Source organism: Lachancea lanzarotensis, scaffold LALA0S08, assembly GCF_000938715.1.
Source record: "Lachancea lanzarotensis genome assembly LALA0, scaffold LALA0S08, whole genome shotgun sequence".
NCBI lineage: Eukaryota > Fungi > Ascomycota > Saccharomycetes > Saccharomycetales > Saccharomycetaceae > Lachancea > Lachancea lanzarotensis.
In genome coordinates, this window is record NW_019212886.1 from 35,737 (window position 1) to 63,096 (window position 27,360).

Consider the following 27,360-nt stretch of genomic DNA (forward strand, 5'->3'; position numbering starts at 1 on the left):
CTTACCTTACGTTGTCTAGTGTGTGTGTGCCACAGTGCCAAAGATTCTCATATTGCACGAGACAGTCAAGTTCGGTTTTCCAAGGTCAAAGACTGAAAAATAGTATGACCAGCTAAAGACAGGGAGACCTGGTGGAACGGACCTAAGATCGCTTGCACTCCTCCAGAACTAGCGTAGCAGCCAGGACTTTGGAACATGTTGACTAAAGATAAGAAACGGTCGGTAGTTTCACCACCCGGCGCCCGCACATTTGTGAAGCCATTGTTCTAGCAAGCTAAAGAATGACTCTTTTTCACTTCTAAGTCTAGGCCGGGCCCAGAAAAAAGGCAACATCAGGCAACTCGAGGGGGTGTCGTCGTCAAAATACCGTTATGAAACTAATTACAATCAGTGCACCCGATCTTTCAGTAGGAAAACGAGAACTTGGCAGAAGTGTGGGAGACACAGGGCCAAGAAGACAATGGCTGAGCAGCGTTATGAGGTTCGTTCAAGATTAGGGTTGAGTTTGTCATGAGTTCTGAAATCGCAGCGTAATTTGTGAAAAGGGAATAATAACAAAGTTTCGATACAATTCAGGGTCTACTAAGGTATTTAGAGGGTGTGAAGTACTGAATACAATATACTTGCGCAAGAGTTACTCGAGCGCAGATAAGAGGAATACATTAGCTGTCGAGATCGTTACTCAGTTACAATGGCCAGCAGTTAATGAGTAATTTAACAGATATATGCTGAGGTACGAAAAGGGAAAAGAAGCCAAGTATCTGTGCACGTGACGGAGCTCAACTGTGGAACGACGTTTTGTGAGAAAGTGATCTGGTTTGATTATGTCCTCGTCAAGGTATTCGTTGTCTTACACAGCTGTGATATGGTTGATAGCAGGGCTCACTAGAGACTTTTGTTACATCTTGCACGCATTTTGTCCTGCTCGATAACCTTACTCGAGGGCTAGACGTTCTTGGAAAAATAGACCTCTGTTTATGAGTGCCATTCGACCTCCACTCCCTATGGCTTCGCGGTTTTCTTGGCCGCAGTAGTTTGTTACTCACGCTATCTGATGCTGTTAACACTGCAAATCGACGTAATCCATGCTCATCGCTCGGACCCGAGACTGTCATCAACCACAAACGGGTCTCCATCCGCTTTACAAAAATCGTGGGCCACAGCTGCACTTCTTATCACTTCATACCAAAGTGTCTTCCAGCAGACTTTGGCAGCGTCTGTACAGACGCTGCCCACTGATGCACCATAAAAGTAATGTCGCAACGTTTAAGTGAGTGAAGCCTGTCACCCGTTTTTCTTTTTGGGTACTCAATTATACCGGGTCGGTTAATGTTTCTCATGCCCTCCTGTGACTGACACAGGTCATCACAGCTTCATTGGATAGAACATCCTTCTGAAAAATCTCACCGGACCAGGTCCCATTATATCAGCGTAGTCCGAGACGTCCTTCTCATTTTCGTCTTCTTCCATGCTTTCATATGTTCCTCTAGATCGTTTGCTTCGCTCTTCTAGCTTGTTTCGTACGCGTAGTTCACGAAATATGGCTATCAGCACTAGCGCGCATACGAAACACAGCCCAGCGAAAATCTGTGTGTGCAGATAAGGATTGCTTGGATGACTGGAGTCAGTCAACGCCTGCGCCACAAGTTCGCACTCCAGTAACAATGGAGCGCCCAATGAATTCACTAGACTCCAAGCTGGCAAGAAATCTGAGGGACTTACAATATCTGCCACCAGGACTGTACTCATAACATTCGCAACACCCACACAAGATCCTACACAGATGGAAAACATAAGAAGTTGAAGGAAACTGCGAGCGGTAAGCCAAAAGGCAAACAGGAATATGGTCAAAACCGCAGTCAGGATAATCGTGATGTTTATTCTCCCAATTCTGTCACCCATAAAACCAATCATCGGTCTACCACAGGTTTGTGCGGCATTCAAACAGGTGGTTAAAATTGATGCTTGATGCGGAGACAATCCTCTGGCAACGGCATATGGTGACAGAGTGAAAATCATCAGATTGTAGCCCAGCAACGCAAACACAAACCAGACAGCAATCAGGTCGACTCTATAAAGCATTGTGACCCTCGTGGAAAATATCAACTTGAATTCTGTTATTATTTTTGAGAACGATCTTATGCCTGCTGGTTTAGGAGGGTTTCTTGGTTTTAATAGAACGGTAGAAACAATGCAAGTAACTGTGCAGGAAATGGCCATCATACGAAGCGGCCACGCCTGGTGTCCGCTTTGCTGAAGTAGCTTTGCCACGGATACCGCGTATGTCACACCACCTGCACCTGTTCCAATCAGAGACATTCCGATCGCGGACGACCTCTTACGCAAGAACCACCCAGGAATGACTGTTGTGGCAGGAGCGTAGAGCAAGGCCGTTGAAATTCCGACAAGAACACCCTGCGTCAAGTAGAGCTGCCATAGCTTTGTTGCGAAGGATGCCAAAAGAAACCCACTGAATAGCATCGCAATTCCCACATACATTGGAGGTTTGCAGCCAAAGAGTCTCGTCAAAAACATGGCAAAAGGAGCCATACCTTGGCCGAAGGCCACGGTCATACCAGCGACTAACGCGTAGTCATATTTGGTGGCACCTTCGAAGACACCGTTGTTGAGATAAAACGCCAAGAACACACCAAATCCAGAATTGGCGCCCCAGGTGGAAAACATGATGAGCGTCACGCACAAGCAACAAACCCATCCGTAACCTCCATCTGGTGGCAGGTCAAGTTCTCCTGTAGACTTGTTGGTGAAAACTTTAGCGACGATGGTTTCATTGTCTTCAGAACAATGGCTTTTAGCTGGCAACGCAAGTTCATCACAAACCTTGTTTTCTACTTCATGTACATTGAGACATAGAGAGTCCTCCACATCAAATCTCTGTACTAGAAGTCTGCTGAGATCTTCGTCTCTTTGCGCTGTTTTGGTCTGCTCGTGAATAGAAGTGTGCTTCGAAAAGACGTCGCTACTCTCGCTGAGGCTTGATGCCAAGGAGGATGACTGCTGATCCATACGGTGCTATTCACTTTGAGTAGTGAGATCTACAGCCCCATTCCTTACTGCTCCCGCTAGACCACATTATTATAAATGACCAGACTACAATCCAACTAACTAATTACTCATTCTAATGATGACTACTTCATCCAGTTCTGTTACAACGCCGTAGAAGTATCACTTCAGGTAGTTCCTAACGCTGTTTTGGTGCGCGGTAGGAAGAAGAGCTTCCTGAAAGATTCTCAAGCAAAATTCCCAGCAAATCGGCGATCTAATTCTCCGTCGCTCTTCGAGCTCGCTAGATGATGTGGAAAACTAACGCGGTGACTCAGTGTACCGGCCATCGTTTTCCTTCCCATCCTGTTTATAAAGTAAACTATATCGATGTTCACCGCATTTGGAAGGTCCACCGGCTCGTTATCAACGAGGAAGATAGCGGCGTGAATGCTACAATTCCCGATGGAAAGGGCTCCGTTTTCGACTTCTTACTACTGTTTCGTTCGTTACTTTCACGTTGAAGAGCTGTGTTTCTGCCTCTCTTTCACTAGTAGGTCGTGCCTGGGCCTCTTCGAATTGGTAGAATCGATACTTCCGAAATTCGAGAATGCGTTACAAATTGGGATCGAACTTGCAACCTGAGTGCGTAGAACGGTTTCTACATTGTAGTGTAGCCTCTTAACATTCTAAGTTTTCACTAGTTGAGCTCATTGGCCCCATTCTGAATGTTTGCAGATCAATTTTGGTGAATGCCCACAACGTACCACCGCATTACGAAAGTAAATCTTTTGTGACCATGAGCAGGTTGAACTAGAGTTCAATGCAGGAATATATTCTCAACACTCTTGCTAACGGGCCTTTGCTGATCTTCCAAAAAGGTTGTCCATGTGTAGAAGAAATATTCAATTATCAGCATAATGTCAAGATAAAGCGATAAATCGATTTTGTATAGCCAAGACACCAAGAAACTACGGTTGTGTTTCTATGTCAACAGTTTTCAAATTATCATGAGTAGGGAGCTCATTTCAGCCTAACTCCAGCCAATCTTCACCATCCTCGTAGACACCGGAATGATATTCCTTCGTCAATTGGAATTAAGCTCGACATTTAAACCTAAACCCTAACACCCTAGTACTCGCTTAGAATATCAGAAAACAGATGCTCATAATCTGATAAACGCTCGTCACCAGACCTTGAAAGTTGCTTGATGTATTTTGATTTACCTTCTTTATCAGGCAAGCGACAATGTTGCGACGACAGTATCGAGATAGCGTGCTTAAACGAGAGTAGTCTTTTGGAAAGGTAGATAAATCAGCTAGCGTTCTTGTAAGTCGATATCAGGATTAACTTCCCGCTCGGGAATCTCACGCACTGGCATGTTTTTATGAATCGATTCGTTCCATTCGATGGGGGGCATCGACAAGATGGTATCACTAAGCGAGCCTCCAGTTACATATATGTCGAGGATACTCATGCAATGACAGGACCTGAACACTCGGCCATCAAGTCAGTAAGATCAGACCTAACATTCTCCTCCAAAAATTATCCTTCTATACACTGACATTCCACATTATGGCGGAAGAAGTAGTAGCACCCCAAGCTGTAAACGATCTGGTAGATTACAACAATGTCGGACAAGTAGTGAAAGAATTGTTCTGCGGAACCGTTGGTGGATTTGCCCAAGTTCTAGTAGGGCAGCCATTTGACATGACAAAAGTGAGAATGCAAACATCTGCTGTTCCTGCCAGCGCTACTGAAGTGATCAAAAAATTGGTCAAGAACGAGGGTATTATGGCTTTTTACAAGGGAACGCTCGTGCCATTGGTAGGAGTCGGAGCATGTGTATCGTGCCAATTCGGTGTCAACGAGACGATGAAGAGGTTTTTCCGCTGGAAGGATAACAACAAACACGGTGCTCTAACACGAGGTCAGTACTACATGAGCGGGTTCGTTAGTGGTACTGCAAACGCGCTACTTGCCACACCCATAGAGCATGTGCGTATTCGTTTGCAATTGCAAAAAGGACCCAAAACCACCGCAGAATACCAGGGTTCTTGGGATTGTGCTAAAAAGCTTTTGCAGAAGGGCGCCCTGATGCGTGGACTAACAGCCACAACGCTGAGAACCTCTCATGGGTTTGGGATTTATTTTTTCACCTACGAGGGACTACTGGCCAACGAGGCACGTCGTGGAGTGCTGCGGCAAGACGTCCCAGCATGGAAGGTCTCGTTGTTTGGTGCTCTTGCCGGTGCCTGTTTCTGGGCAACAACGTATCCGTTTGACGTGGTGAAGTCTATTATCCAGGCTGACAGATTGAACGGACCACGGTACGCTGGTTCCGTTTACAATGTGGCCAAAACCGTCTACCGAGAGCGCGGGCCCCGGGTTTTCGTTTCTGGGTTCGTGCCCACCATGCTGCGCTCGCTGCCTGTGAACGGTGCCACTTTTGCAGCTTTCGAGACAGCAATGCGGTTGGTGAAATGAGCTGGCCTGGCGTCAGCATTAATATACAGATGACTATAGAAAGTAGGTAAACTTATAAACTTGCACTGGGACTTGGAATAGGAGCGTTGCCCCTGATCTATACCATCTGCTATGGTTGTTGCATTTTATTAGTGTTTGTCTACAAATCAAGACTATCTTTTTCGCTAGTATATGCTAAAATCGTTGAAAGACTAAAGTAACTTAAATACAGAGCCAAAAGGTTAGGAAAAGAACCCTGAGTTTCCTGTGCAGTAATCCAAACCGGTTTCTGAGATGTGAGCAAGCTTCAATACACTCAGAAATGCCTTATCCGAGCGTCACGCATTCTAACCTTCGACACAAGATCAATGCAGGTTGGCCCTTTACGCTTTATTCTCCATTTCCCAACCTTACACCTTTCTGTAGTTTGTGCAGCGACCTCTACGTCTATCGACCTCTACCTAGTTACTCTACACACGCTAATGAACACTCACGCTCCCACACTTTCCACGTTCAGGATATGACAACTACCTTCTCAATATAGCAGTCTTCAACAGTGCAAGTGTTTTCCCAGCTCAACTTGACTTCTCGAGCCTTTTTTTCCGTGGCTTCTCAGAGAGCAGTAAGGACAGCTTATCAACGGAAACATTGATGAAAATTCAAGTCCGGGGACAGATAGTAGATAGGGACCAGAAATCATCTTCGCGAAAAACAACTAGGACGGCAGCGATAGCTATATCTCTGAGTTTCCGTTTACGGTCTATCTGTAGTCACTATTCATCAAATAACGAATCGAAAAGTCCAAGGGCCTACAAACAACACCCGCTGTAGATCGAGATTATATAAACTGAGGCCATGGTACCGATTCTGTAAAGCCAATCTCTTTTAACCTTGCAGGCGAAACCAACAACTTGCTGTTGCGCCCACAAACACCCAACTTTCAGCCCTACGTAACTACAAAATGTCTGTTGAAAAAACTAAAATCCTATTGATCGGTTCCGGTGGTGTTGGTACAATTGCCTCGTACGCTTTGGAATACGCTGGCAAGTCTGAGGTTACCTCTGTTCTACGTTCCGACTACAACAAAGTCACTGAAAAGGGCTTCTCGATCGACTCTTGCGACTACGGCCAAATTGACTCGTTCAGACCAAGCCACATCGCAAAGAGCGTCGAGGATAGTTTGCGATATGGCCCTTTCGAATACATCCTAGTGGTGACCAAATCCGTTCCAGAAGTGGGCAGTATGGTTGATGTTATCGCGCCCGCTGTATCTGACAATACCGCTATCGTCTTGATCCAGAACGGTATCGGTATCGAGGGAGAGGTAATTACCAAATTCCCTAAAAACGCCGTTCTCAGCGGTGTCAGCATGATTGGATCTTCCAACATCGATAGTCATATCAACCACGAAGCCCCAGACTCGCTCAAGGTTGGTGTCTTCGAGAGTAACAAAGCAGTCAAGGACGTCACGCAGGCCGTGTGCAAGAAGTTTGTGGAAATCTACTCTAACGACAAGAACTCGTGTGTGTACGACGAGAGCGTCAAATTCACAAGATGGCGCAAACTTGTGTACAACGCAACCCTTAACTCCGTGTGCGCCATAACTGGTGTCGACTCTGGTAGACTAGAGGTCTTTGGTGGTACCGACAGTATTATCCGTAAAGCTATGAGGGAGGTCCTCGCCGTGGCCAAATCTGATGGTGTCGAGCTGCCAGAAGACGTCATAGATTTCATGATTCGCTCTGACGACCCTGTCTACTACGCCCCATCGATGTTGATCGACGTCCATAAGGGCAACTTAATGGAAGTCGAAGTCATTAGCGGCAACGCAGTCAGAATTGCAGAGAAAAACGGCGTTTCTGCTCCTTACCTAACACTGCTTTACGAGCTACTAAAGGTTATCCAGAAAAAGACCATGGAAAAGAAGGGCTTGCTCACTGTTCCAAAGGAAAGACCGGTACCAAAATAAATAAATCAACCGCACTACATAGACATCTTAATTCCTCACAGCATTAGGTGCGGTTTTAGGGCAAATGTTCTGGACAATACATTACAGAAGGCTGTCTATCATTGCTTACACTATGCAACAAAACATAAGAAGAGTGCGGTTGATTTAGTTTTAAAAAGTGTTCAATCGGAAGGTAATGATTTCTTAGAGATCAAGCACAGCGAAATAGCCCGCGATATTGATATCATTGTATGCTATACATGTCAACAGGATAAGATTCTACAAGCTCGATAACTCGAACGCAAATATAGAAGCCTTCAGAGTCCTGGCAACTTCTCTCATATTAATGAATACCAGCTTTTCTTGCAGAAGGAGTCGATCAGAAAAGTTGTTCTGAGAGTCCATTGCCGATCTTATTGTGACAAACCAACCTCCTCTTACGTGATACTAGCACGTTCGCCACGAATCAGCCCATGAGCTACTTAGCAATGCAGAGTCTACAATTCTCGTCACTACCTTGCTACTATACAAGTATTTTGATCACTTTTAACCATAGTACACATCGAAGATAAACAAAACATTTGCAGGTAACTTGTCAAAAACAGACCGCTAACAGATATCTTGCGTGACAGCGCCTTGTTGAAAGTGGATTTTTTGAGTGCATATCTCCCATTTGATGTATTTTGCCGGAAACAATCGATCCCCTTAGATTTGATCATAGTAGCCATCTTAATTCTCCCGTCTCTTAAACAAGCTTACACCGTGATGAGAAACCGTTTAGTTATACGTAGTCAAACAATGCAAATACCCCTCGCGCCTTTGAGACAAGACTACGTTCAAGGAGGGCTAATTTCAACTAGTGACGAAGTTCTTGATGCAATCCTCTGATCTGCTAGAAAAGCGCTTACTCAGGGTTCCATCAGCTGTTTGGTGCGTTACAGGATTTAATGAGTAAGTTTATCACTTCTAACTGTGAATATCCAATTGTAAGTCTTAAACATAAAAACATAAGCATGTGATCTGCCAAAACATAAAGGTGCAACTGCGAAAGGCCTCAGCTGAACTGTTTGTGGATTGTGCTGATGATTTTCTGAATTTCAAGTAGTGATTAAATCATCACGATGTGTTTAAAATGATTATTTTTAACTCATCGATTCATACTTGAAGTTTGCTCGATATTTTAGATCTACCAATACTCACTGTAAAAATACCATAAATTATTACTCTTTAGATAGTAGCCGGCAGTCTACACCCCTGCAACAAAGTCAAGCTGGTTCGACAGTAGCATCTGTCAAGGGTTTAGATCACCGCTGTTACATGTAGTGTGCTATGACAATTTTCTTCTGGCCGTTAGACTTTCATTTCTAAGCATTGTCGTTCGAGAACCTGTTAGCCGGCGACACGATTTAGAAATGCTGATCCAAAATAGTTCCTAAGGCCGGGCTCAGCAGAACAGGCGCCATTCAAAAAGAGCTGCAAAAAGAAGTCATGCCGTGACTCAACAATCTTTCCCTTACTTCAGCTACAATCGATCAACTTACAAACGACGAGGTTTTCATTCGGGTAGCACTGTCAAAAGAATTTCGGGTGCAGAAATTCGCACATTGAAGGTTTGGCGATTTTTGCGAATTGGATAAAAGAGGACAGTTCTCCACTAGATGTCCCCTTCCATTAGATGAGGTAGACAACAATGCCGTTTTAGTGAAATTTGTGTCTTTGAACAAATTGTGAAGAAAACTGGACCCTTTGTGGCCTGGCTATCAAGTAACGTTAAGGCCTTAGCAAATTACCCACTAGAAAGTTCCCCTTTGAGATGCAGCTCAGTTATTCAGAAAGAACAAAGGAAAGTTGACCTAGTTACCACTCAACCCACCTTAGAAAACGTTAATAAGTATTCGGTGTTGCGACATTTGGTCTACATGGTCAAAACTTGCACGTCAATAAACCAGGGGCTGGGATTGAATCTCACTGTAAGGATCATGGCGTTGGAGGATTGAAGGAGATTGCAGCATTTTTGGGTCTTTTAGAGTCCTAAAGTTTGTTGTTTCGTCTATGCAGGGTAGCCATTGTTTGCGTTGCTGAAGGTTAGGTCAACAAATTCGCTGAAAAAAAACAGCTAAAACCGATCAACTGGATCCAAAGAGTTGACAAGAAAGTGGCCATCGAATTTATTGACGAGCAGTATCGAAGCTGCCTCTCTCACAGGTTGTTGTGACCCATATGCAAGATTTTTCTGGACCAACTAATTTTTCCGTTCACAGCACCGATTCATGCCAACGATGGGAGCGGTGAGCTGAAGAATGAGGCTTGCGAATGTTATACTGAGGAACTTTCATCTTTGGAATAGCGATGTGCTCGCGGATTGCTGGAAAATTCAGGCCGAACAGCGACACACTCCACGTTGCTACTTTTGACTGGTAACGTAGGTCCAAATGCGGCCCAATCTATCATGGGATTGATTTGAAACCCAGGTTCAACAGCGACGAACTTCGACTTGTTGGGATTGACTGGTAACGTACGCCGAAGTGCTGCCTAGTACATCATGCTGAATTGATTTCAAAGCCAGGCAGGACAGCGACGAATCCATGATGGGATGGACTGGTAAATTAGGTCTAAGTGCTAAAAACTCAATCATGCTGGAGTAGATCTGAAACTTAGCCGGAACAGCGACAGATCCACCTTGTTGCACTTGATTTGAAATTCAGTTGAACAGCAACGAATCTAGATTGCTGGTTTTGACTGGCAACATAGATCCAATTTGGACGGATTTATCATTGAATCTACTGGTAACAGAGGTTACAGTGTCACCGACTCCGTCATGCTAGAATTGATTTGAAACTTGGATTGAACAATGACGAATTTGGATTGTTAGAGTTGATTTGAAACCTAGGTTGATCAGTGACACGCTTCACGTCACTGGGCTCAATGTTTGATTTATGCGAAAGAGCGACGAACTCCACCTATGCTCCTCAACAATGAAATTGACTTGAATCCCAGGTTAAAGAGCGACGAATCCATGATGGGATTGGCTGGTAACATAGGTCCGAGTGCGACCGACTCCATCATGCTGTAATTGATTTGAAATTCAGGTTGAACGGCACATATCTAGGTTGCTGGATTTGGATCCTAACATACGTCGAGGTGCGGTTGACTAAATCACGCTGGAAGCGATTTGAAAGCCAGGCAGCGACAAATCCTTCATACTGAAATCGATCTGAAACCCAGGTTGAACAACGACACACTGCAAATTGTTAAATTTGACTAGTAACATAGGTCTAACTCCACCCATGCTCCTCAACACTGAAACCCGGGTTCAAGAACGACACAATCCATCATGTTGAAGTTGATATGAAACCCAAGTTGAACAGCGGCACAATCCACGTTACTGGCTTCGATGTTTGCCTCAGACGGAACTGCGATGAAGTCTACACTGATGGGTAGTCTCGTGTCTAACTTATGTGGAATAACAAGGAGATCGATACCTTAGGAGGATGTAACTTGGAAGGTTTGAGTACACAGACCGGGAGTATTGTGGCGTGTCATTGAAAGATTCTGTTTGCCAGACTCACTCGAAGCAATCCAACAGACCTTGAGTATTGGAGCAGTTGAATCGAGATAGGCTTGATTTTGAGAATCCAATTCCAGGCGATTTGCTCTCCTCAAAGCATCGGAATCAACGCTTTAATCGCCAACAACAGAACTTTACTTTCACGAAAGACGACTAGAGTTCGATCCCAACCTTGCGGTGCAAAAGCCTCCAACAACAAGGTCCTGAGGTCTTGATAAGTTTCTATGGTGCTACTTATCGTCACTAAAAAATACTGATTTTGAAAACGGTTTTACATGGGCAGACCAAGAGTTTTTGGTGAGGTGAGTGCTGTGTGCGTGCGCGTGTGTGCTTGTGTGTCGCTCCTGTCGCCGTTCTACACTTGACGATCTGTTTCCAAAGGCGACGAATTATTATCGCACGAGGACATCATCATCTGGCGTGCGTCGCTCGTCGAAAAAAAAGGCTGCGCTAGCGCGGATCAGCGTACAGGGAAACTTGGTTCTATTCCGTGGATGGATCCACGTCGATACCGCACATTTTTGGGCTGGAACAGATCCATGTTTCTGAAGCACGGTTGTGGGAGAGGAAACCCACGAAAAAGACGACTGCAGGTGTTGAATCGAACATGCAAGATAATTTATAGCGCAGCCGAGGCTGTGTTGCAAGAATGCGAGGCTCAGGACCGATGCTGTGGATGGAGATGCCACAAGACAGCAGCACAGCAGGACAGCGGGACAAGAACACAGAATGACAGGAAGACACTACGACCGAAGCTATGACGTTTGCAAAGCGCTGAGCTACTCTTCTCAGAAACCACTACTCGTCCGTCCATGTTTTTTCGAGCAGACCAACATTCGTGAGCCGGAGAGGATCTTTCCTCGCTTGTGGCGTGGTCTTCCCTGCCCTGCTCTCCTTCGATTGCTACTTCGCAAGACGTAAAGGTCTTTCTCCTTCCATGCTGTTTGTTACCTGCGTACAAGACACCAGCTGCTAGGAGTGACCACAATGCGAAAAACTGAGATGCAGTAGCCCCAAGCTTATTGTCTACGTAAACCGTCCTGCTCGAGGTCTTTACGTCAACTAAACTCTGCATTGCATGGCGTTCATGCAAGATAGGTTCTAACGCTCGACAGCTAATCCAATTCCGCCGTAATTTTCCTCCGCTGTGGTTTCTGCCACACCCGTCAACACTTCTACTTTGTCGCCAAGATCTGTCTCGACAACACCGTGTTTTAGAGCCACTACGGAGTTTGTTTGCGGGGTCTATTACGTGGAAAAGAACATCCGGCTCGGGTATTACCGTCTTCAACGCTGCAGGATCTAAGCTCGATCGCGGTAAAGCCAGCTTCTGGGAATCTGCAGCATGTATAGACGCGAATTCTTGGCTCTCGAGGACGTCAAAAGCGGAGTTGGAGCTTGGAATTACACGGTCGTTTTTGTGTCGTGTTTACGGGATCATGGCGAGTCTCCAATTGTCGGGTTTTTGAGGGAGTGAGAGCTTTGCAGGAAATGGCATAATAGCAGAGGATTCCAGCGTGTTTCTGGAGGATATGATGAGTTGCTAGTTTTGAGATAGGAAGGTTGGTCCTGAAAAAAGTAGTCTCGAAACCTCTTTTTTCTTTAAGTGTACGGTTTCCTAGCTCAACAACACTTCATTCGCTTAACTTTATTACCAAAAAGGAACCCACACTCTCGTTATGCACTTTCTTCGCAACGCTGCTCTGGGCATGGCCATGGCCGCCCAATCGCTAGCCTTGGTGTCGAACTCGTCGTCGTCGTCGTCCGGCGTCGTGGGAAACTACATCGTGTCCACCACCACCGGAAGCACCACGTCGTTCGGTGACATGTACGTGTTCCTCCATACCACGGAACTGCAGGTTTCGGCGCCCGTCGACGGAATCACTTTCGAACTCGACCGCCGTTTGGGCGGTCTTCCTGGAGCTGACGAAAACGGCGACAGCGTTTTCAAGTTCGACTACGGTACCGCAGAGCTCAACAGCGGCAACATCACCGTCAACTTCACGTCGGTGCCTCCTTCCGGCCGCTACAACTTGACTTTCCCTACGTTCATCGGCCAGGACCAGAACCAGATCAGAGGCGAAAGCATCTACACCACCCTCTACGAGAACCAGGAGTTCAACAGCACCATCGACTACGTGCCATTGCCATCGGACCGCGCCGTTTTCAACTCCATCGAGTACGACTCCCAAAACCAAGCCTACTTCTACCTCAACATTCCAAAAGAGGCGTATCTAGGTGGTTTCACTTTCAACACCACGGGTCCTAAATCTTATTCCTACATCGCATACTCGTTTGATTTCGGATTCACCAGAACTCCCGATGACAGTGGTGCCACTTCTGACAGTTTCGACGACCCTGCTTCCACCGATAGTACAAACGACAGCGTTTACCCACAGGACTATGAACTCGACACTTCCAGCGGCGGCATCAATTTTGTCTACAACGGTAACATCTCTACAGCGACCACCTCCATGGCTGGTGACGATACTATTTCCTACATTGGTACTTACATCAAGTTCGAAGTCACTCCTCCAACTGGTACCAACGTTTTCGAATTAGATGCCACTTTGAGTTTCAACGGTGACCAGAAATTGACTTACTCCTTCCACAATTACGGTCACGGTCCCGGATTTTTGAACGCTTACGAAATCCCAGCTGTCACCGTTGGTGCAGGTAGTGCATCTTCTCCTTCTTCTGCTGGTAGCTCTTCCGCAAGTTCTGCTGCTGCTTCTTCTGGGTCTGCTTCTGCTGTTGCATCAAGCTCTGCTGCTTCCTCCGGTTTCAACTCTTCCAGCGGTGCCAGTTTCCCAGCTTCTTCTGGTTCAAGTGTTTTATTCCCCAGCGCCTCCAGCAACGGATCTATGGTCTACCCTGGCTCTAGTGCCTCGTCTGGATCCGCCTCTGGCTCTGGATTCGCCTCTAGCTCTGTTTTCGGCTCTAGCTCTAGCGCTGTTGCCGGCTCTAAAAACATTTCTGCTGGCGCAAGCACCACTACCACACAAAAACTTTCCACCACTGTGATCACCACTTGCCCAATTTGCACGGGTAAGGACAAGACCACTGCCGTGGGCGTCTCCACAGTGACCACCACTATCGGCGGCGTCATGACTGAATACACCACGTATTGTCCTCTAACTGCACAAACCGCTTCTTTGTCGGTGTCCTCTGGCGCTACTGTTAGCGCATCTGTGGCTATCTCTGAGGTGTCATCGGGCGTTTACACCGTTTACACCACGTATTGCCCATACACTTCTTCATCCGGCGCTGCTACCGTAGGTGCTGCGTCCTCTGCTTCCTCCTATTCTTCCAGCACTACTGCTCTCCTATCTCAATACGAAGCAGGTGCCAGATCATTGACCTTCAGCCTTGGAGCTTTGCTGCTTTCAATGTTGGCATTGATTTGAACAAAGAGTTTCAAAACCCCATTGACACAGGTTGACATTTATTCATCGTGTTGGGGAAAAGACAATTCTACAAACCAGATTCAATGATAAAGTATCTGGTTGTCTACAGTTCGTTATAAGATCCAAGACACAAATTCTTTAGTTTTGTTGCATAGTCACATTAATATTTTCAAATAACAGAAGTCGCTCTACAAGTGAGTGTACAGCGGTGCTTATGGGCCCGCAGAAGTGCTAATGAAAACTCACAGTATACCTGTCACCTCATTATTGAAATGATCAGTGATACAAAGTATAGTCTTCACTAGATATAAAGCTTCTTCCACTAAAAAAGCCGGTCGCTGAGTCCCTACCTGGGCAGCCTTGTAGAGACATATAAAGTAAAAGGTTTCAAAGTTCAGAAGAATGATTAGTCAATAGTAGATTACTGTATATATAAGCGCCTGTTCCCAAAGAAATCACAGTATTCGGCGATCGTTGTGCACTATGCAAAGTGTTTTGCGCCTCGGGAGACCATAAAGTCCTTGGATTTCAAGAGCCTGACGAACCAAGAAGGTGTTCTCCATCCGAAAAGTACACCGACACCACCGTTTCTGGAAATTGGAACTAGACCCATTTCTGGACTATCCTTTAGGGCTTTCTTTGAACCAGATGAACCGAAGATTACAGCATCGACTGTGGCGGCAAAAGTCGCATGTTGGACTCTTTCAATGTCAATGATGGAACAAGGACGATTGGAAATGATATCACCGTATGCCAAAACGTTTGGGTAAGCTTTGGTTACCAAATATTCATCTGTCTTCACGAATCCACTGCTGTCTAGCAGTTTTGCATCCAAATATTCTGAGTTTGGAATAATTCCATACGCCGATACTACAACATCGAAAGTCTTTGAAGTTCCGTCGCTGAAATGTACTTCAGATGATCCGTCACTAGTTTCGTCAACCTTAACCGATTTTGTTGTGTTCAATACCTGAACGTCGAGGCTTTCCAGCTGTTGCAATGCCCTATCGGTGACCTTTGAGTTCCAATTGACCAAGGGACCCGAGGCTCCGGTGTAAAGGGAGATTTTCTTGTCTTTGCCATAGGTGAGGCCCAGTTCACCGGCAATTTCCACGGCCGTGGGGCCACCGCCAAGAACGGCGATGGTTTTGGCACTTTTGATATTTTTCGACATTCCAAGCAGCGCGTCTTTGCTCTGCAGATAGTCACCTTGCAGCTTGAACGCAGGGGAGTGACTTCTGGACCCCGAAGCCAAAATCAAAAAATCGTACGAGACCGTTTGTTGGCTGCCTGTGGTGTTGTCTTCCACCAGCACAGTTTGGCTTTCTCCGTCGAGTTTGGTGGCTTTGCCCAACACGAAGGAAACGTTTTTGTTGCCGAGCTTACCGATTTTGTCTTTTATGGAGTAAAACAGCTGTTTTGTTACGTCAGGTTCCACCAGCGCTCTAGGTGCTGCCACGGCGAAATACGAGTGTGACGATTCAGCGATGACAGTGACTTTGACGGGACTCTTCGAGGCGGCGAGGATCTCGGCCGCGCCTATACCGGCAAAAGAGCCACCAATGATCACAACGTGAGGAACTTTACTCATTTTAGGTTTTGGCTTTTTTTCTTCTGACCTTATCAAATTTGTATAGATGTCTTCTGGTTCACCAGCGATGGATGTACTAACTTCTATGTAGTTCTATAAACTAAAAGGTAACTGGGTAATCGTAAACCAGCTTCAAGTCCCTGACCTATTTATACCTTTACAACGAACTACAGTTCCGCTTGAACAGAATGCTCTTGATTGTTGATCAACTGAGTTCCCCGGAAGCTTTTAATTTCCCGGGACCCTTTCTCGAGAGTTTTTCCGAATAATCCTGATAATTAATTTATCAGCATTACATATTATTATCAATCTTATAAATATCGGCAATATTAGATATTATCTGACCAAGGCTATGGGTCTTGACCATATAATTGAACAAACAACGCAAGAAACAGGAGGGATATCCTTTACGATGATGACGAGGTATTGGGAAGCTGGTTCTTGAGGTTTAGTTAGTAAGTAGAAATGTGTAGTTTTCAGCAGAGACTTTTAGCGTTAAGATCGGGTAAATCTATGTAGAGTTGAAGTGTAGTTGATGCGCAAGCTGTGAAAAGACGTTTGTTAGGGATAACGTAGGGAATAATGCGGTGTAAGCTGAAGTGCTGATTAGAATGACTGGCTGTTTGCTAATCTGAATGAGTACTTGTTTGCCAATGGATAGGGTTCTTTCAGTTAATAGACGGACGATAGACGGAAATTAGACATACACCGGACACTACTCGAATGCAATGGCTGTTGAGTATACTACTGTCACTGGGCTGTTCTTACCGATGTTCAATCGTAAAAGTCAATTCTAACAATACTCTATCTATCTGCATCCTATATCTTCATGGCACCGCGTGGTCCACTTCCACACTGGTCACAGCATCATTGGGCCATTGGAAATAACCCGTCTCGATCAAATCTTCGATCTCCGAGACTCTTTTACCCGTATCCTTCAAATAAGCCAAGCTGGCCTCCTTCAAAGGCTGAATCGAACTTCTCATCTTGATCTGGTCACTTGTCCACTCAACACCAAAATACCCGTCATTGCCAGCGTCACGAATTTCTTGGTTGAGTCTTTGAGTATACTGGACATCCATGGGGAATTTCAAGTCGTGGAAAGCACGTCCAGCCCCGTTGAGTTTCAAAAACCACTTTTCGTAATCTAACATTGTTTCCAGCGAGGGCAGTCCAATGCGGCCGCTCCAAACCCTAGCAAGCCATGCGCCTTGCGTTTCGCTCAGTCGTGTGGGCAACACATATTTGGGCAGGCCAATAACACCCAAAGTGGGCAGGTTATAAGCCACAATGTGATTGTAAAGATTGTGCACTTGACCACCGTCGGTGACCAATGAGGCTAGGATTTTGTCACCTTGCGATTTGACTTGCGAAACCGTAGGCAGGAACGGCAGAGACTTGAGATAACCAGTGCAAAAAATGATTTTCTCAACATTCAATATCTTGGTACCGTCCACGAAGTGCACGGTCTTGGTTTCTGGGTCCAAGTTCAATATGTCGGCCACATTTTTGATACGATCGTCGTATCCGGCCGGCATCAGCGATTCGGATCTTTTGCTCTTGTAAACGCGCCGTTTCAACTGGGTGGCCAACTCGAACGCCAGATCCGAGCCAGAAGCACTGTTTCCCACTACTATGATCTCGCCAGAGACGTTTTCAAAGTCTTCTGGAGCGTCAAAGTCCTTGGCGTGCGACACAGAAGACGGAAACTTGGTATGCCATTCTTTCAGACCTGGACGGTCTGGGACATAAGGGAGATCGTAGAACCCGCTGGCGATCACCACTGCATCGAATTCCTCCGTTAGCGAGTGGTTTGTGACTAAGTTTTTCGTGGAAACCAAATACTTCCTAGTTGCATCGTTGTAGCGCAAAGAAACTACTTCGTGGTTGAAATGCACGTACTGTTCAACCTCCTGAGAGTACTTGACGATGTAGTCGAGAACCTGCTCTCGAACGGGGAAAAGAGGAGTTCCCGGAGGAAACGGATATTTTTCGTATTCCATCAACTGCCGGGGCACATTGGTGTCTAGATACTTGTAGACCGCAGTTTGGAACACTATACCATTTTCCTGACTTATGTGCGGCTCGTTTTTCCCCTGTGGTGCTTCGCAGGGGATGGACGGACACGTCGTGATGTTTTGTTTCTTGAACACGGGCTTTGTGTAGTTCCACAGGCCTCCAAACCCGCTTCTCTTCTCGAAGATTTTGATTTTGCCAAACCAGTTTTCATGTATAAACGCCTTTGCCAGTCCTGCACCTACGGGGCCTGCCCCGATCACTGCAATTGAGCTATTTTTCTCCAGATGACCGGACGCCAGCTGGCTAGACGCAAATTCACCGATTGTCATGAGAATGTGAGAAATAAGGTATTTAATTCTGGTCTGTATCTACAAACTTCTCTAACATGACCTTGCGAACGTCTACACTTCCGCTATTCTGTTCACACCACACATCTTCATATATACTCATATGAATGTGCCCTACACACCTACTTCTCGGCGTAGCACCATGCTTCATCAATAATCACCAATTATCACCAGTTATCACCAATCATCATCCCCATAAGCTTATCACCATAAACTATAACCACTATCTCAAGACCTTCGGTCTTCGAACAATGGCAGCCTGTCTATTGTGGCTGGCACACCGAAACTCCATACCGTGCTGCTATCTCCGCTGAAAGCTCATGTGATAGGCTTCCGGCAATTGACAACTCGAGTTCGAAGACAACAACCTGCAGACGATTTGACTCCTGCTCATGATGTCTCCCAACATTAGGCTTCCTGTCAATACATTGGTGACTACTGTTCATCAAATGAGCTCACTAGCAGTTCCATCTCTGACTTGGAGGAACTTCGTTGGTGAAGATCATTATCATCAACGGTCTTGGCACACGCACTTAAGAACAGAAACTTATCGTCAGACCGTTAAAGACCGGTACGATAAGTGCGCTAATAAGACCGATCAGTTAGTTGCAAAGGGCCGAAAGACTCTATTCAACAGCCACTGCGGAAGCAGTGGCGGAGAAAACCATGTTGCCGGTCGAGACAAGCTCCGAACGGTATCAGCTCCATCCAATAGTGCGAATATGACAAACCCAGTGCACTCACATGCCCGAACGCTGAAATTTGGGGCTTCATGCTGTGACTTTGACGATGGATCCATTTCAAGCCTAAAGTTTAACCTTAGCACACCGTGAACTGCATCGCGGCGAGTACAGCGCAAATGCCAATGGATAAGTCGTGGACATGAGGAAAATACCAACAATCACCACTCCGGTCGCTAGAATATGAAAAGTTGTTATTATATTACGCTTTTGATGCTATTCACAGACTATTATTCCTATCTATGCCGAATCCTGCCCCTGTGTCGCTACACCTTCTCGATAGCTACCACGAAGGCCTTGTCACTGTCAGTTTGGGTAGCTTCGTGAGCAGCAAAGCCCTCAGATGGTACAAAGGCCTTGGAATGGCGGGCGCTTGAGCAAGTCTCGAACAACTCGTCAATCTGTTCCAAGGTGAGGCCCTTAGTCTCGTAGACAAAGAAGTACACGAAGATGAAGCACAAGAAAGTGCAACCGCCCCAGATGAAAAACACCTTCGACTGCAAGTTGGCGTGCTCGCTGTCAACAAGGTATGGGGTAGCATAGGCAATGGCAAAGTTGAAGAGCCAGTTGGAAGCTGCACACACGGCCACCGACTTGGCTCTGACTCTGAGAGGGAAAATTTCACCCACAACGACCCAGGCCAGTGGACCCCAAGTAGCCGCAAATGAGGCAATGAAAGTGCAGGAGAAGGCGATTAAAGTCTTGTTGGCAGAGAAACTGTCTGGAAGGGCTGTTCCCACAGCAGCAACGATAAGCTCGCTGACACACATACCGACAGCACCCCATAGAAGCAGGTTTCTTCTACCGGCAATCTCCACTAATGCAATACCTGGGATGGTCATGACGACGTTGACCACATTCATAATCAGCTGAACGATGAATGGATCCTTGATGCCCGAATTTTGGAAAAATTGTGTCCCGTAGTAGAAAATGAAGTTGATACCGGTAAGCTGTTGTAGACCCTGGATAGCGATACCGGTAAGAATACGCTTCAATTGGTGATTGGCTGGCTTGAAGCAGTCAAATACCGAGGAAGCACCGAATGAGCACTCGTAGTTGTAGTTGGCAACGATTTCTTCTAGTTCCGAAGCAATGAATTCGTGTTCTTCTGGCAGACCTCTCAATCTCGACAAAGCTCTGCTTGCCTCCGGAACTTTATTCTTCATGACGTAGAATCTTGGAGATTCGGGCAAGACCAACATACCAGCGAATAAGATCAACGCCCATAGAAGCTGGATGGCAATTGGGATTCTGTAAGACCCAGAGTCGTTTCTGGAATGGGTGCCCTGGTTGACACATGCAGCCAATAGCAAACCGATGGTGATTGCCCATTGGTAGCACGATGTCACCGCACCTCTAATCCACTTGGGAGACGCTTCTGCTTGGTATAGTGGGACGATGGCAGAAAGAATACCCACACCGGCACCGGCAATGACTCTGCCTGCTATTAGTAGGTCTTGTTTCGTGGCTGCTATTTGCAAGACCACACCCACGGTGAAAATGATGCATGAAATAATAAGTCCAAGTCTGCGACCCAAAGTATCGGACGCTAGTGGAGCCAAAATGGCACCACAGAATGTACCAGCAGAGAGAATCGCTGTGATTAGCGAAGTTTCGTTAGCGGTGAAGTGGCCCGCGGAAGTAAAGTGCTCTTTGACATAATCCATTGCCAAAACTCCAGAAATCGTTCCGGTGTCGTAGCCAAAAAGGATACCGCCAAAGGCCACGAAAAGGCCAACGGCAATGGCTCTGAACTTGGAGCCCTGAATGTTTTCCTCAGCATGGAAGAGCTTCTGAAGAATACCCATTCTTGCGAGAGTTGCGAAAGTTTGTAAATGTTTTTAACACTGTTGATGGTGTTGTTTGTTGATGGGGATAAAGCCTAAGAACAAGAGCAAACTAGATCCTGATACTTTTCAATTGATTTAAAGCTTTACCTTTATACTCAGCGTTTAAACTGAACCCCTCCCATCCGGTGTCTCTCCCATTGTGAACTGTAGATTCATTGTTGGTCCGCTGGACCTCTTCTCTCATTTGGAAAAGCCTGTTGTCCGCGGCAACAGGCGCCTGCAGGAAATTTGTGCATATATGGCATCTCGAGGAAAAAGTTTTTCCGTTTTTGTGTTTTTAACGCGGGAGAAAAAGCGGACAAAGGGAAAAATCGTCGGAGAAACAATTTTCCGGGGAACATGCAGAGAAGGGCCCTGCAGAAATCGAAAGAGAAGTGGGGGGAGCTGCCGCGAACATTTTGGACGATGTGTAGCCGCGTCATCTCCCATATTGCCGTAACATAGAGCTAACATAACGTTTGTTTAGTAGCTGAAAACTGTAGAAGTGTCTTAACTGTGTAGTCGATGGTTAGGTTCGATTCAGATGCAGTGAGTCTCGGCTCAGGTTTCTGGTTTACGTTAAACTTTTTCTGTCATAGATGTTATGTAATTTTTCAATGCCAGCTCGTCCTGTAGAAGAAACGACTGAGACATAGAGCAGCAACTAGTGCTGAATGATTCGATTTTGGATTTACGGAATCATCGGGTTAGCTCAGAAACGCTAAAGTAGGGATGTGTTGAACGTTGGGCTGAGTGGGGTGACCTCCAGAATTGCAGGACCAAATAGAATATTCGCATCCGTCAAATTTTGAGAATTGTCAGAGGTCAAAAACGCATATGACTGGCCTGAAAGTTGGGCAGGCACATCGGCAGAAACCAAGTTGTCGGATACTGTGGCCGCCACGGGTACAACATCCAATCCACTCACAAATGTGATGTACGACTGCGAGGAAGGCAGCTGACCGGCAGCAGAAAATGAGACGCTGATATTCTGCGCAACAGGCATTCCCTGGGCAAGCTCGAGCGCTGGATAGGCCCTGAAAGGCAGAGCCATATTCGAAGATGGACACGAAACGATGAACTGCGATGCTAGGGAGTACACGGCGTTTGCACCCATTGGAGTAGCAAATGGGTTGGCCATGGGGATCTCGCCCACCGCATTGCGCGAAGCAGCTTGGTGGAGCGCCTCTGTGGCTAAGATAGAGCCTGCGACGGTTAGGTACTGCTTAGAAGTTACGAGGGGAGCGGCACCCAGATACGCAGATATTCCAACACCATCAATAATCGCTGCCAACTGCACGAATTCTTGCGGCGTGGTGACGGGAAAGCTGTAAGAGCAAGCTTCCACGGGAGTCACTCCAGCGGCTGTCAGAGCGGTCTCCAGGAACGACACGTGGGTCTCCTCGTCGTGTGTAATGTACTTCAGTTGTGTGTAGAAGTCTTCCGTGAAATTGGCATTGGTGAAGTCGTCCTGTGTATAGTTCGATAGAGCTTGCTTGAAGAAAGCATTTTCCAGGTGTTCCAAAGTCAAAGCAAACTGTAAGATATCGACATCAATGTCGTCTCTTTTTTGGAGTTGGACTGGGAACGCCAGGACAGTGGATGACACGAAAAGGGCGGCATATGCTGCAGGCTTCATTACGACAGGAATTAAAACGGTTTCGAGTGAGATAGCGAGGAAAGCCGTTATCGATACGAAAGAAGGCACCATCTAAGAAATAGTAAGTCGTCATGATAGCCAACAAGTTCTTCTTTTATACCACTTTTCCAAGTTTAACGAGAAATGCCATCGCCGCGCCCGGAAGCAATGCTTGTTAGACCATCTCGCTTGCTAAATTGTCCCGCATGTGCTGAAATGGTTGTCGTTCCCTTCCCAACACTTCTTTGAAATCCGAGATCGCTGCAGCCACCATCAGTTCCCATTATGTTCCGATGTGTCAGCATTCTACTAGAGATCAGAGCTAAGGTGCCTAAATTAACGGTAAAAACCCGAATGTTGAGGGAAACGAACCCAACCTCCATTGTTCCCGGCATAATTAGCTGGCTGCAGATGACGTCAAACTCGTCTCTTTTGGATGACAACCGGCATCCTTGTTGTACCCTTCTACTGTCAAGTATCTAGTATGGTTGCATGGTTACCGTCTGACAGCAATTACTTAGCCTTTCTTGGCTGCAGGGGCTATGTCAATGCGATCGATGATGTAATACACTGCATAAACGACAACATGTGTGAGGTCATGGAAGGAGCAGAAGCAAATTGTTGTAGTGTCTTCAGGGAATAGATCCCACTCATCGGCTGTATTCAAGGCGATGACGTCTTTCATTGTCATACTTCACCAAAAAATTGAGCGGTACGAGAATCGAACCCGTGTCCCAACCTTGGAAGGGTTGGATGATAACCACTACACTAACCGCCCTAGATGTTGGAAGATTGGAAAATGAGAATAGTATAGCTCTTGTTGTGGTGCTATGACGAATGGACAGGCTCAAACTCAAGGAATCTCAATCCGAAGGTAAAGAAGATCCTGGAAGGTTGAGGTGAGGTTATAAAGGCCTACGCGAGGAGCTGAGGCTCCACATAGAGTTCGATATCAAATACTCCTTCAAGACTTTACCAGGAACCAAGAATGACATATTAAATAGGATCTGTAGACCGAATTGAAGAAAGTGAGCTATGATAACGCAATACAAGCATTTGAAGCTGTCCACTGGAAACTGTGGGAAGGGCCTCTGAGACTGGAACAACGCGGAAATGTCGTTGAATACACCAACGGATTCACGAACAAGGTGGTATTCTTTCCACCGGAAAAGCTAGTTCCGGAATACCTATTAATTATGCTACTACATAGTCGGATTGAAGCAAGATCTTCGTAGGGAAGTGGTGAAACAGAAGCACAAGACCTTGAGTGAAGCTCAGGAGTGTGTCTCTGAAGCTGCAGAGTATACGGACGACGAAGAGCAAAAACAGGCTTCTGAGGGTGTAAATACAAGTAAAGAACATAACACTGGGGTAGAATATGATAGGTGGACATCAAAGAGAGTGATGAAGCCTGGGAACAATGAAATATTGCACAATCGAGCATACTTCACCAACAAAAACAGTGTGTTTGAGCTGCAACAAATCAGGACACCACAGTAGAGAATGTCGTATTAAAGACCAAAAGGAGTGGGAACTTAAACAACTGACGAATAACGACCGGACAGGCTGAAACAGATGGAACCCCAATACGAAGGTCAAGAATCTACTGAGAGGTTGAGATAAGGGTATAACAGGCCAAGTGAGGTGCGGAGTTTTTGATTTGAACCTCACAAGGAACCCAGAATGACATAAGATTGAGGGTTTCAGAAACAAGCAGAGTAAGTGCAGCATCGACAGAAGAAAAACAAGCTTGATATCAGAAAAAGACCAAGACATTCAACAGGATTAGAGACCTTTCATAAATTCTAGTAGTTAGTGATGCGCACCCACGACGTCGAGCATGTCGTGTGTAATTATTACTCACTAGCGAGGTTTGAAGTAGACGTTTTGTCTATACTGCCTGATCTTATTCCCGAAGAATCTTCTTTTACATGTTGGGCCTGGGGTTCCCGCGTTCTGCGTGGGGTGCTTATATATTTGTTCTTGACCCATATTGGTGGTACCTACGAAATGTAACTCCAGTTTGTCATGTTGTGTCTTCTTACCTCAACCGAGCAGCAGCAGCGTCCTTCAGACAAGCCAAGACGCTATGATGAGGTCCTATTGCGGCTGCTTCTTTTTAAACACATTTTGTCAGCACTCGTAGTTTGCATTCACTTGGTGAGTTGAGTCCGGATCCAACCGCGTGAGCAGGGGCCTCACATATGCTGTAAATTTCCTGCAACAAGCCTTTATGCTATAACGGTTCTTGTTCTTACAGAGAGTCGGTGAGCACTTTGCAGAAGTGGCCAGGCGTAGAAAACTGACGCTAGGATAAAATTATTCTTGAACTTGTATTACGATGTCAAGATCCGATTCGGCACGGTCAACAACTGATGTATAGTGCAGCCGTTTGGCTCTAAAACTTGGCAAATTATACATACACACCGCACTAGTGTATATATACTTTATAATGTACAATGTTCTTCCTCTCCATCTTTCATTAAGCGAAGTGAATCCCAACCTGATGGAAAGCGTACAAAAGCTGCAAAAAGTCTGTTTGATCACACTTTCCAGCTCTTTTAGCTGAAAGACCGGTGCTGTTTAAAACAGCCTCGATTTTTTGCTTGACAACATCTATCATCGAACCGGTCGAGTCGTCAACCATCTCCGATCCATCATTTACGGCTGCCAGGTATGCTTTGTAGTTCTTTTCCAAGATTTCAAGTACAGTATTGGATTTAAATCCAGCGGCAATAGTCCTGTTTTTACGCACAAACACTATGCGCAACAATCCATCCCATTCGTTGAAATCTACCCGAGGTCTTGGTTGTTTGATCTCAATACGCACAACACTGGATTCCACCTGCGGTGGTGGTCTGAAATTGTTTTTACCAACTTTCATGATGTGGGTGACGTTTGCCCACATTTGGACATTAGCAGAAAGTCGACAATAGAGCGAATCTCCCGGCCTTGCTAGCAACCGCATGGCAAATTCCCTTTGGAACATGAGAATCGACACTCTTGGAGGCTGTGGTTGGTTTATTAGCTTGAAAACCAACGGTGACGATATCTGGTAAGGTGTATTACTTATGCAAATATCGAAATAGGGTAGTTCTGTTTTCATGAAATCGCCCAGCAGAATATCTAGCTTTTTCTCGCCAGCAGTACCATGCACACGTTTGGTCAATTCCGCACCCATTCGAGGGTCCATTTCAACGGCAATGACCTTACGAGCCTGTTCCAAGATACGTACCGTCAAATTACCAGTACCAGGACCCACTTCCAAGACCGTATCTGAAGGCTTTATCTGTGCTTTGTCCACAATTCCCTGTGCTACTAACGGGTTTTTCAAGATATGTTGGCCCAGATCCGTGTTGAACTTGAACACAGAGCTCAGATGTTTGTCCGCTGACACTTGTGGACCATTGCCCGTGGCGGTCGTGAATTTTTTTTTGGCGGCTTTGCCCATGGCTAAGATAGATATTCAATCAAATGGAATTCAGGTGTCTTCTCTGGAAAGATTGAGCACCTAGTTACCGAAACGTTTTCCAGTTTAAAGACGGTGCGATGAGCGATGAGCGATGAGATGCGATGAGATGCCATTTTCCAAAAATTTTAATAGTCAGATGACCAGAAAGATCTTCATAACTATATACGAGGAAACGTCTTGGATCAATAAACGTACAAGGTGACTTTTCACAATTTTTATTTTCGTATTACATTATCATTAATTACGCACGTGATAATGTGATCACGTGTTAGAACTTCACATTGGAACTATACGGGTGGTGATGGTCTCTCGGACAGGAATTGCTTGGTTCAGTCTCCAGGTGTTTCCACTCAGAGTCTACTGTATGATGGAATGATCTCTTTGCAATTGTGACTCATTACTGAGCTCTGTGATTCCCTTCGAACCCAAATCTTAATACGTTCAGACTTCCTGGAATAATCGCCTAATCTATCGACTGGTCAATCGTGAGGTTCAAATATGCATTTCCAGGAGTCTTAGAATGCTTGATGATCGTAAATAATTTTCCATTTGTGTTTCCTAGCTCCAGGAGTCGATGCTTGAGGATCCTATGATAGATTTCGAGGAAAGCGACTTCGAAGGAGATTTAGAAGGCGATCTCGATTCGCTATTCTCAGTAGTGTAGACTTCCCACGTTCCAGCGTGATCATCCACATTCAAGTCGGCCATTGGTTGTCTCGCAGGCGAAATTTGCACCTTTTGCTCGCTCCACTCAGTATGCTTCGCATTGTTTTCGTCGTCCGCAACCAACAGTGGTTTGTTCTTCTTTAGTGATCGTAGCTTCTCTTGCTTCAGCGTTACCAAATCCTGGCTTTCTGCAGATTCTTCAAAGAAGTGGAAAATGCTTGTCTTTCCCAAGGGATCACCACCGTTCTTCGTGGGACTTGTTCGGGTGGGACTAGACCGCTTGGATTGAGCTTTCGGCAGAAGTTCCGCTCTCTTGGGAGAAAAGTTGTTGGAGCGATGGTTTACATTTTTGCCGGAAAGAGCACGACGTACTTTGGTGGGAGACTTGCTGTTCATGTTGATGGAATAAAGAGGTAAAGTTATCGAAATTAGACAAACGACGATTACTCAAGAAGCTTATTGATCCGGAACTTTGTGCAATGATAGTTGGGAAGTAGCTACAATATATAGTTTCCGTAGGCATATATACATATGCTTTTCAGTGGAAAGATTCTTAACCTTTCCCAAGATCACGAAAATTGGTTGTTATATCGACAGCTTACAGCAGCGCGAAATTTGGAAAAACGCCAATATGTCTCCCCAGCTAGGGAAAATAGGTCGTGAAG

At 45.7% G+C, this 27,360-nt stretch overlaps 10 protein-coding genes and 1 non-coding gene across 11 annotated transcripts; 3 read left to right on the forward strand and 8 right to left on the reverse strand.

Annotated features, from left to right (window-relative positions):
• Positions 1-1,365: 1,365 nt before the first annotated feature.
• LALA0_S08e00452g (LALA0S08e00452g1_1) lies at positions 1,366-3,027 on the reverse strand (the record flags this gene model as incomplete). The annotated part of the gene is made up of 1 exon (XM_022770939.1): positions 1,366-3,027. The coding sequence occupies one exon, from the start codon at positions 3,025-3,027 to the stop codon at positions 1,366-1,368; it is 1,662 nt and encodes a 553-aa protein (XP_022629569.1).
• A 1,551-nt stretch (positions 3,028-4,578) lies between these two features.
• On the forward strand, positions 4,579-5,490 carry LALA0_S08e00474g (LALA0S08e00474g1_1; the record flags this gene model as incomplete). The annotated part of the gene is made up of 1 exon (XM_022770940.1): positions 4,579-5,490. One exon carries the CDS (start codon positions 4,579-4,581, stop codon positions 5,488-5,490), a length of 912 nt encoding a protein of 303 aa, XP_022629570.1.
• A 940-nt stretch (positions 5,491-6,430) lies between these two features.
• LALA0_S08e00496g (LALA0S08e00496g1_1) lies at positions 6,431-7,438 on the forward strand (the record flags this gene model as incomplete). The annotated part of the gene is made up of 1 exon (XM_022770941.1): positions 6,431-7,438. The coding sequence occupies one exon, from the start codon at positions 6,431-6,433 to the stop codon at positions 7,436-7,438; it is 1,008 nt and encodes a 335-aa protein (XP_022629571.1).
• Positions 7,439-12,664: 5,226 nt separating this feature from the next.
• On the forward strand, positions 12,665-14,392 carry LALA0_S08e00518g (LALA0S08e00518g1_1; the record flags this gene model as incomplete). The annotated part of the gene is made up of 1 exon (XM_022770942.1): positions 12,665-14,392. The coding sequence occupies one exon, from the start codon at positions 12,665-12,667 to the stop codon at positions 14,390-14,392; it is 1,728 nt and encodes a 575-aa protein (XP_022629572.1).
• A 481-nt stretch (positions 14,393-14,873) lies between these two features.
• On the reverse strand, positions 14,874-15,983 carry AIF1 (LALA0S08e00540g1_1; the record flags this gene model as incomplete). Its single annotated transcript, XM_022770945.1, has 1 exon — positions 14,874-15,983. The coding sequence occupies one exon, from the start codon at positions 15,981-15,983 to the stop codon at positions 14,874-14,876; it is 1,110 nt and encodes a 369-aa protein (XP_022629573.1).
• An 827-nt stretch (positions 15,984-16,810) lies between these two features.
• On the reverse strand, positions 16,811-18,331 carry LALA0_S08e00562g (LALA0S08e00562g1_1; the record flags this gene model as incomplete). The annotated part of the gene is made up of 1 exon (XM_022770946.1): positions 16,811-18,331. The coding sequence occupies one exon, from the start codon at positions 18,329-18,331 to the stop codon at positions 16,811-16,813; it is 1,521 nt and encodes a 506-aa protein (XP_022629574.1).
• Positions 18,332-19,355: 1,024 nt separating this feature from the next.
• Positions 19,356-20,897, reverse strand: LALA0_S08e00584g (LALA0S08e00584g1_1; the record flags this gene model as incomplete). Its single annotated transcript, XM_022770947.1, has 1 exon — positions 19,356-20,897. One exon carries the CDS (start codon positions 20,895-20,897, stop codon positions 19,356-19,358), a length of 1,542 nt encoding a protein of 513 aa, XP_022629575.1.
• A 742-nt stretch (positions 20,898-21,639) lies between these two features.
• LALA0_S08e00606g (LALA0S08e00606g1_1) lies at positions 21,640-22,629 on the reverse strand (the record flags this gene model as incomplete). The annotated part of the gene is made up of 1 exon (XM_022770948.1): positions 21,640-22,629. One exon carries the CDS (start codon positions 22,627-22,629, stop codon positions 21,640-21,642), a length of 990 nt encoding a protein of 329 aa, XP_022629576.1.
• A 634-nt stretch (positions 22,630-23,263) lies between these two features.
• LALA0_S08e00628r lies at positions 23,264-23,335 on the reverse strand. Its single transcript has one exon. It is a non-coding gene; the product is annotated as a tRNA-Gly (tRNA).
• Positions 23,336-25,039: 1,704 nt separating this feature from the next.
• Positions 25,040-26,008, reverse strand: DIM1 (LALA0S08e00650g1_1; the record flags this gene model as incomplete). The annotated part of the gene is made up of 1 exon (XM_022770949.1): positions 25,040-26,008. One exon carries the CDS (start codon positions 26,006-26,008, stop codon positions 25,040-25,042), a length of 969 nt encoding a protein of 322 aa, XP_022629577.1.
• A 579-nt stretch (positions 26,009-26,587) lies between these two features.
• Positions 26,588-27,091, reverse strand: LALA0_S08e00672g (LALA0S08e00672g1_1; the record flags this gene model as incomplete). The annotated part of the gene is made up of 1 exon (XM_022770950.1): positions 26,588-27,091. The coding sequence occupies one exon, from the start codon at positions 27,089-27,091 to the stop codon at positions 26,588-26,590; it is 504 nt and encodes a 167-aa protein (XP_022629578.1).
• Positions 27,092-27,360: the final 269 nt, after the last annotated feature.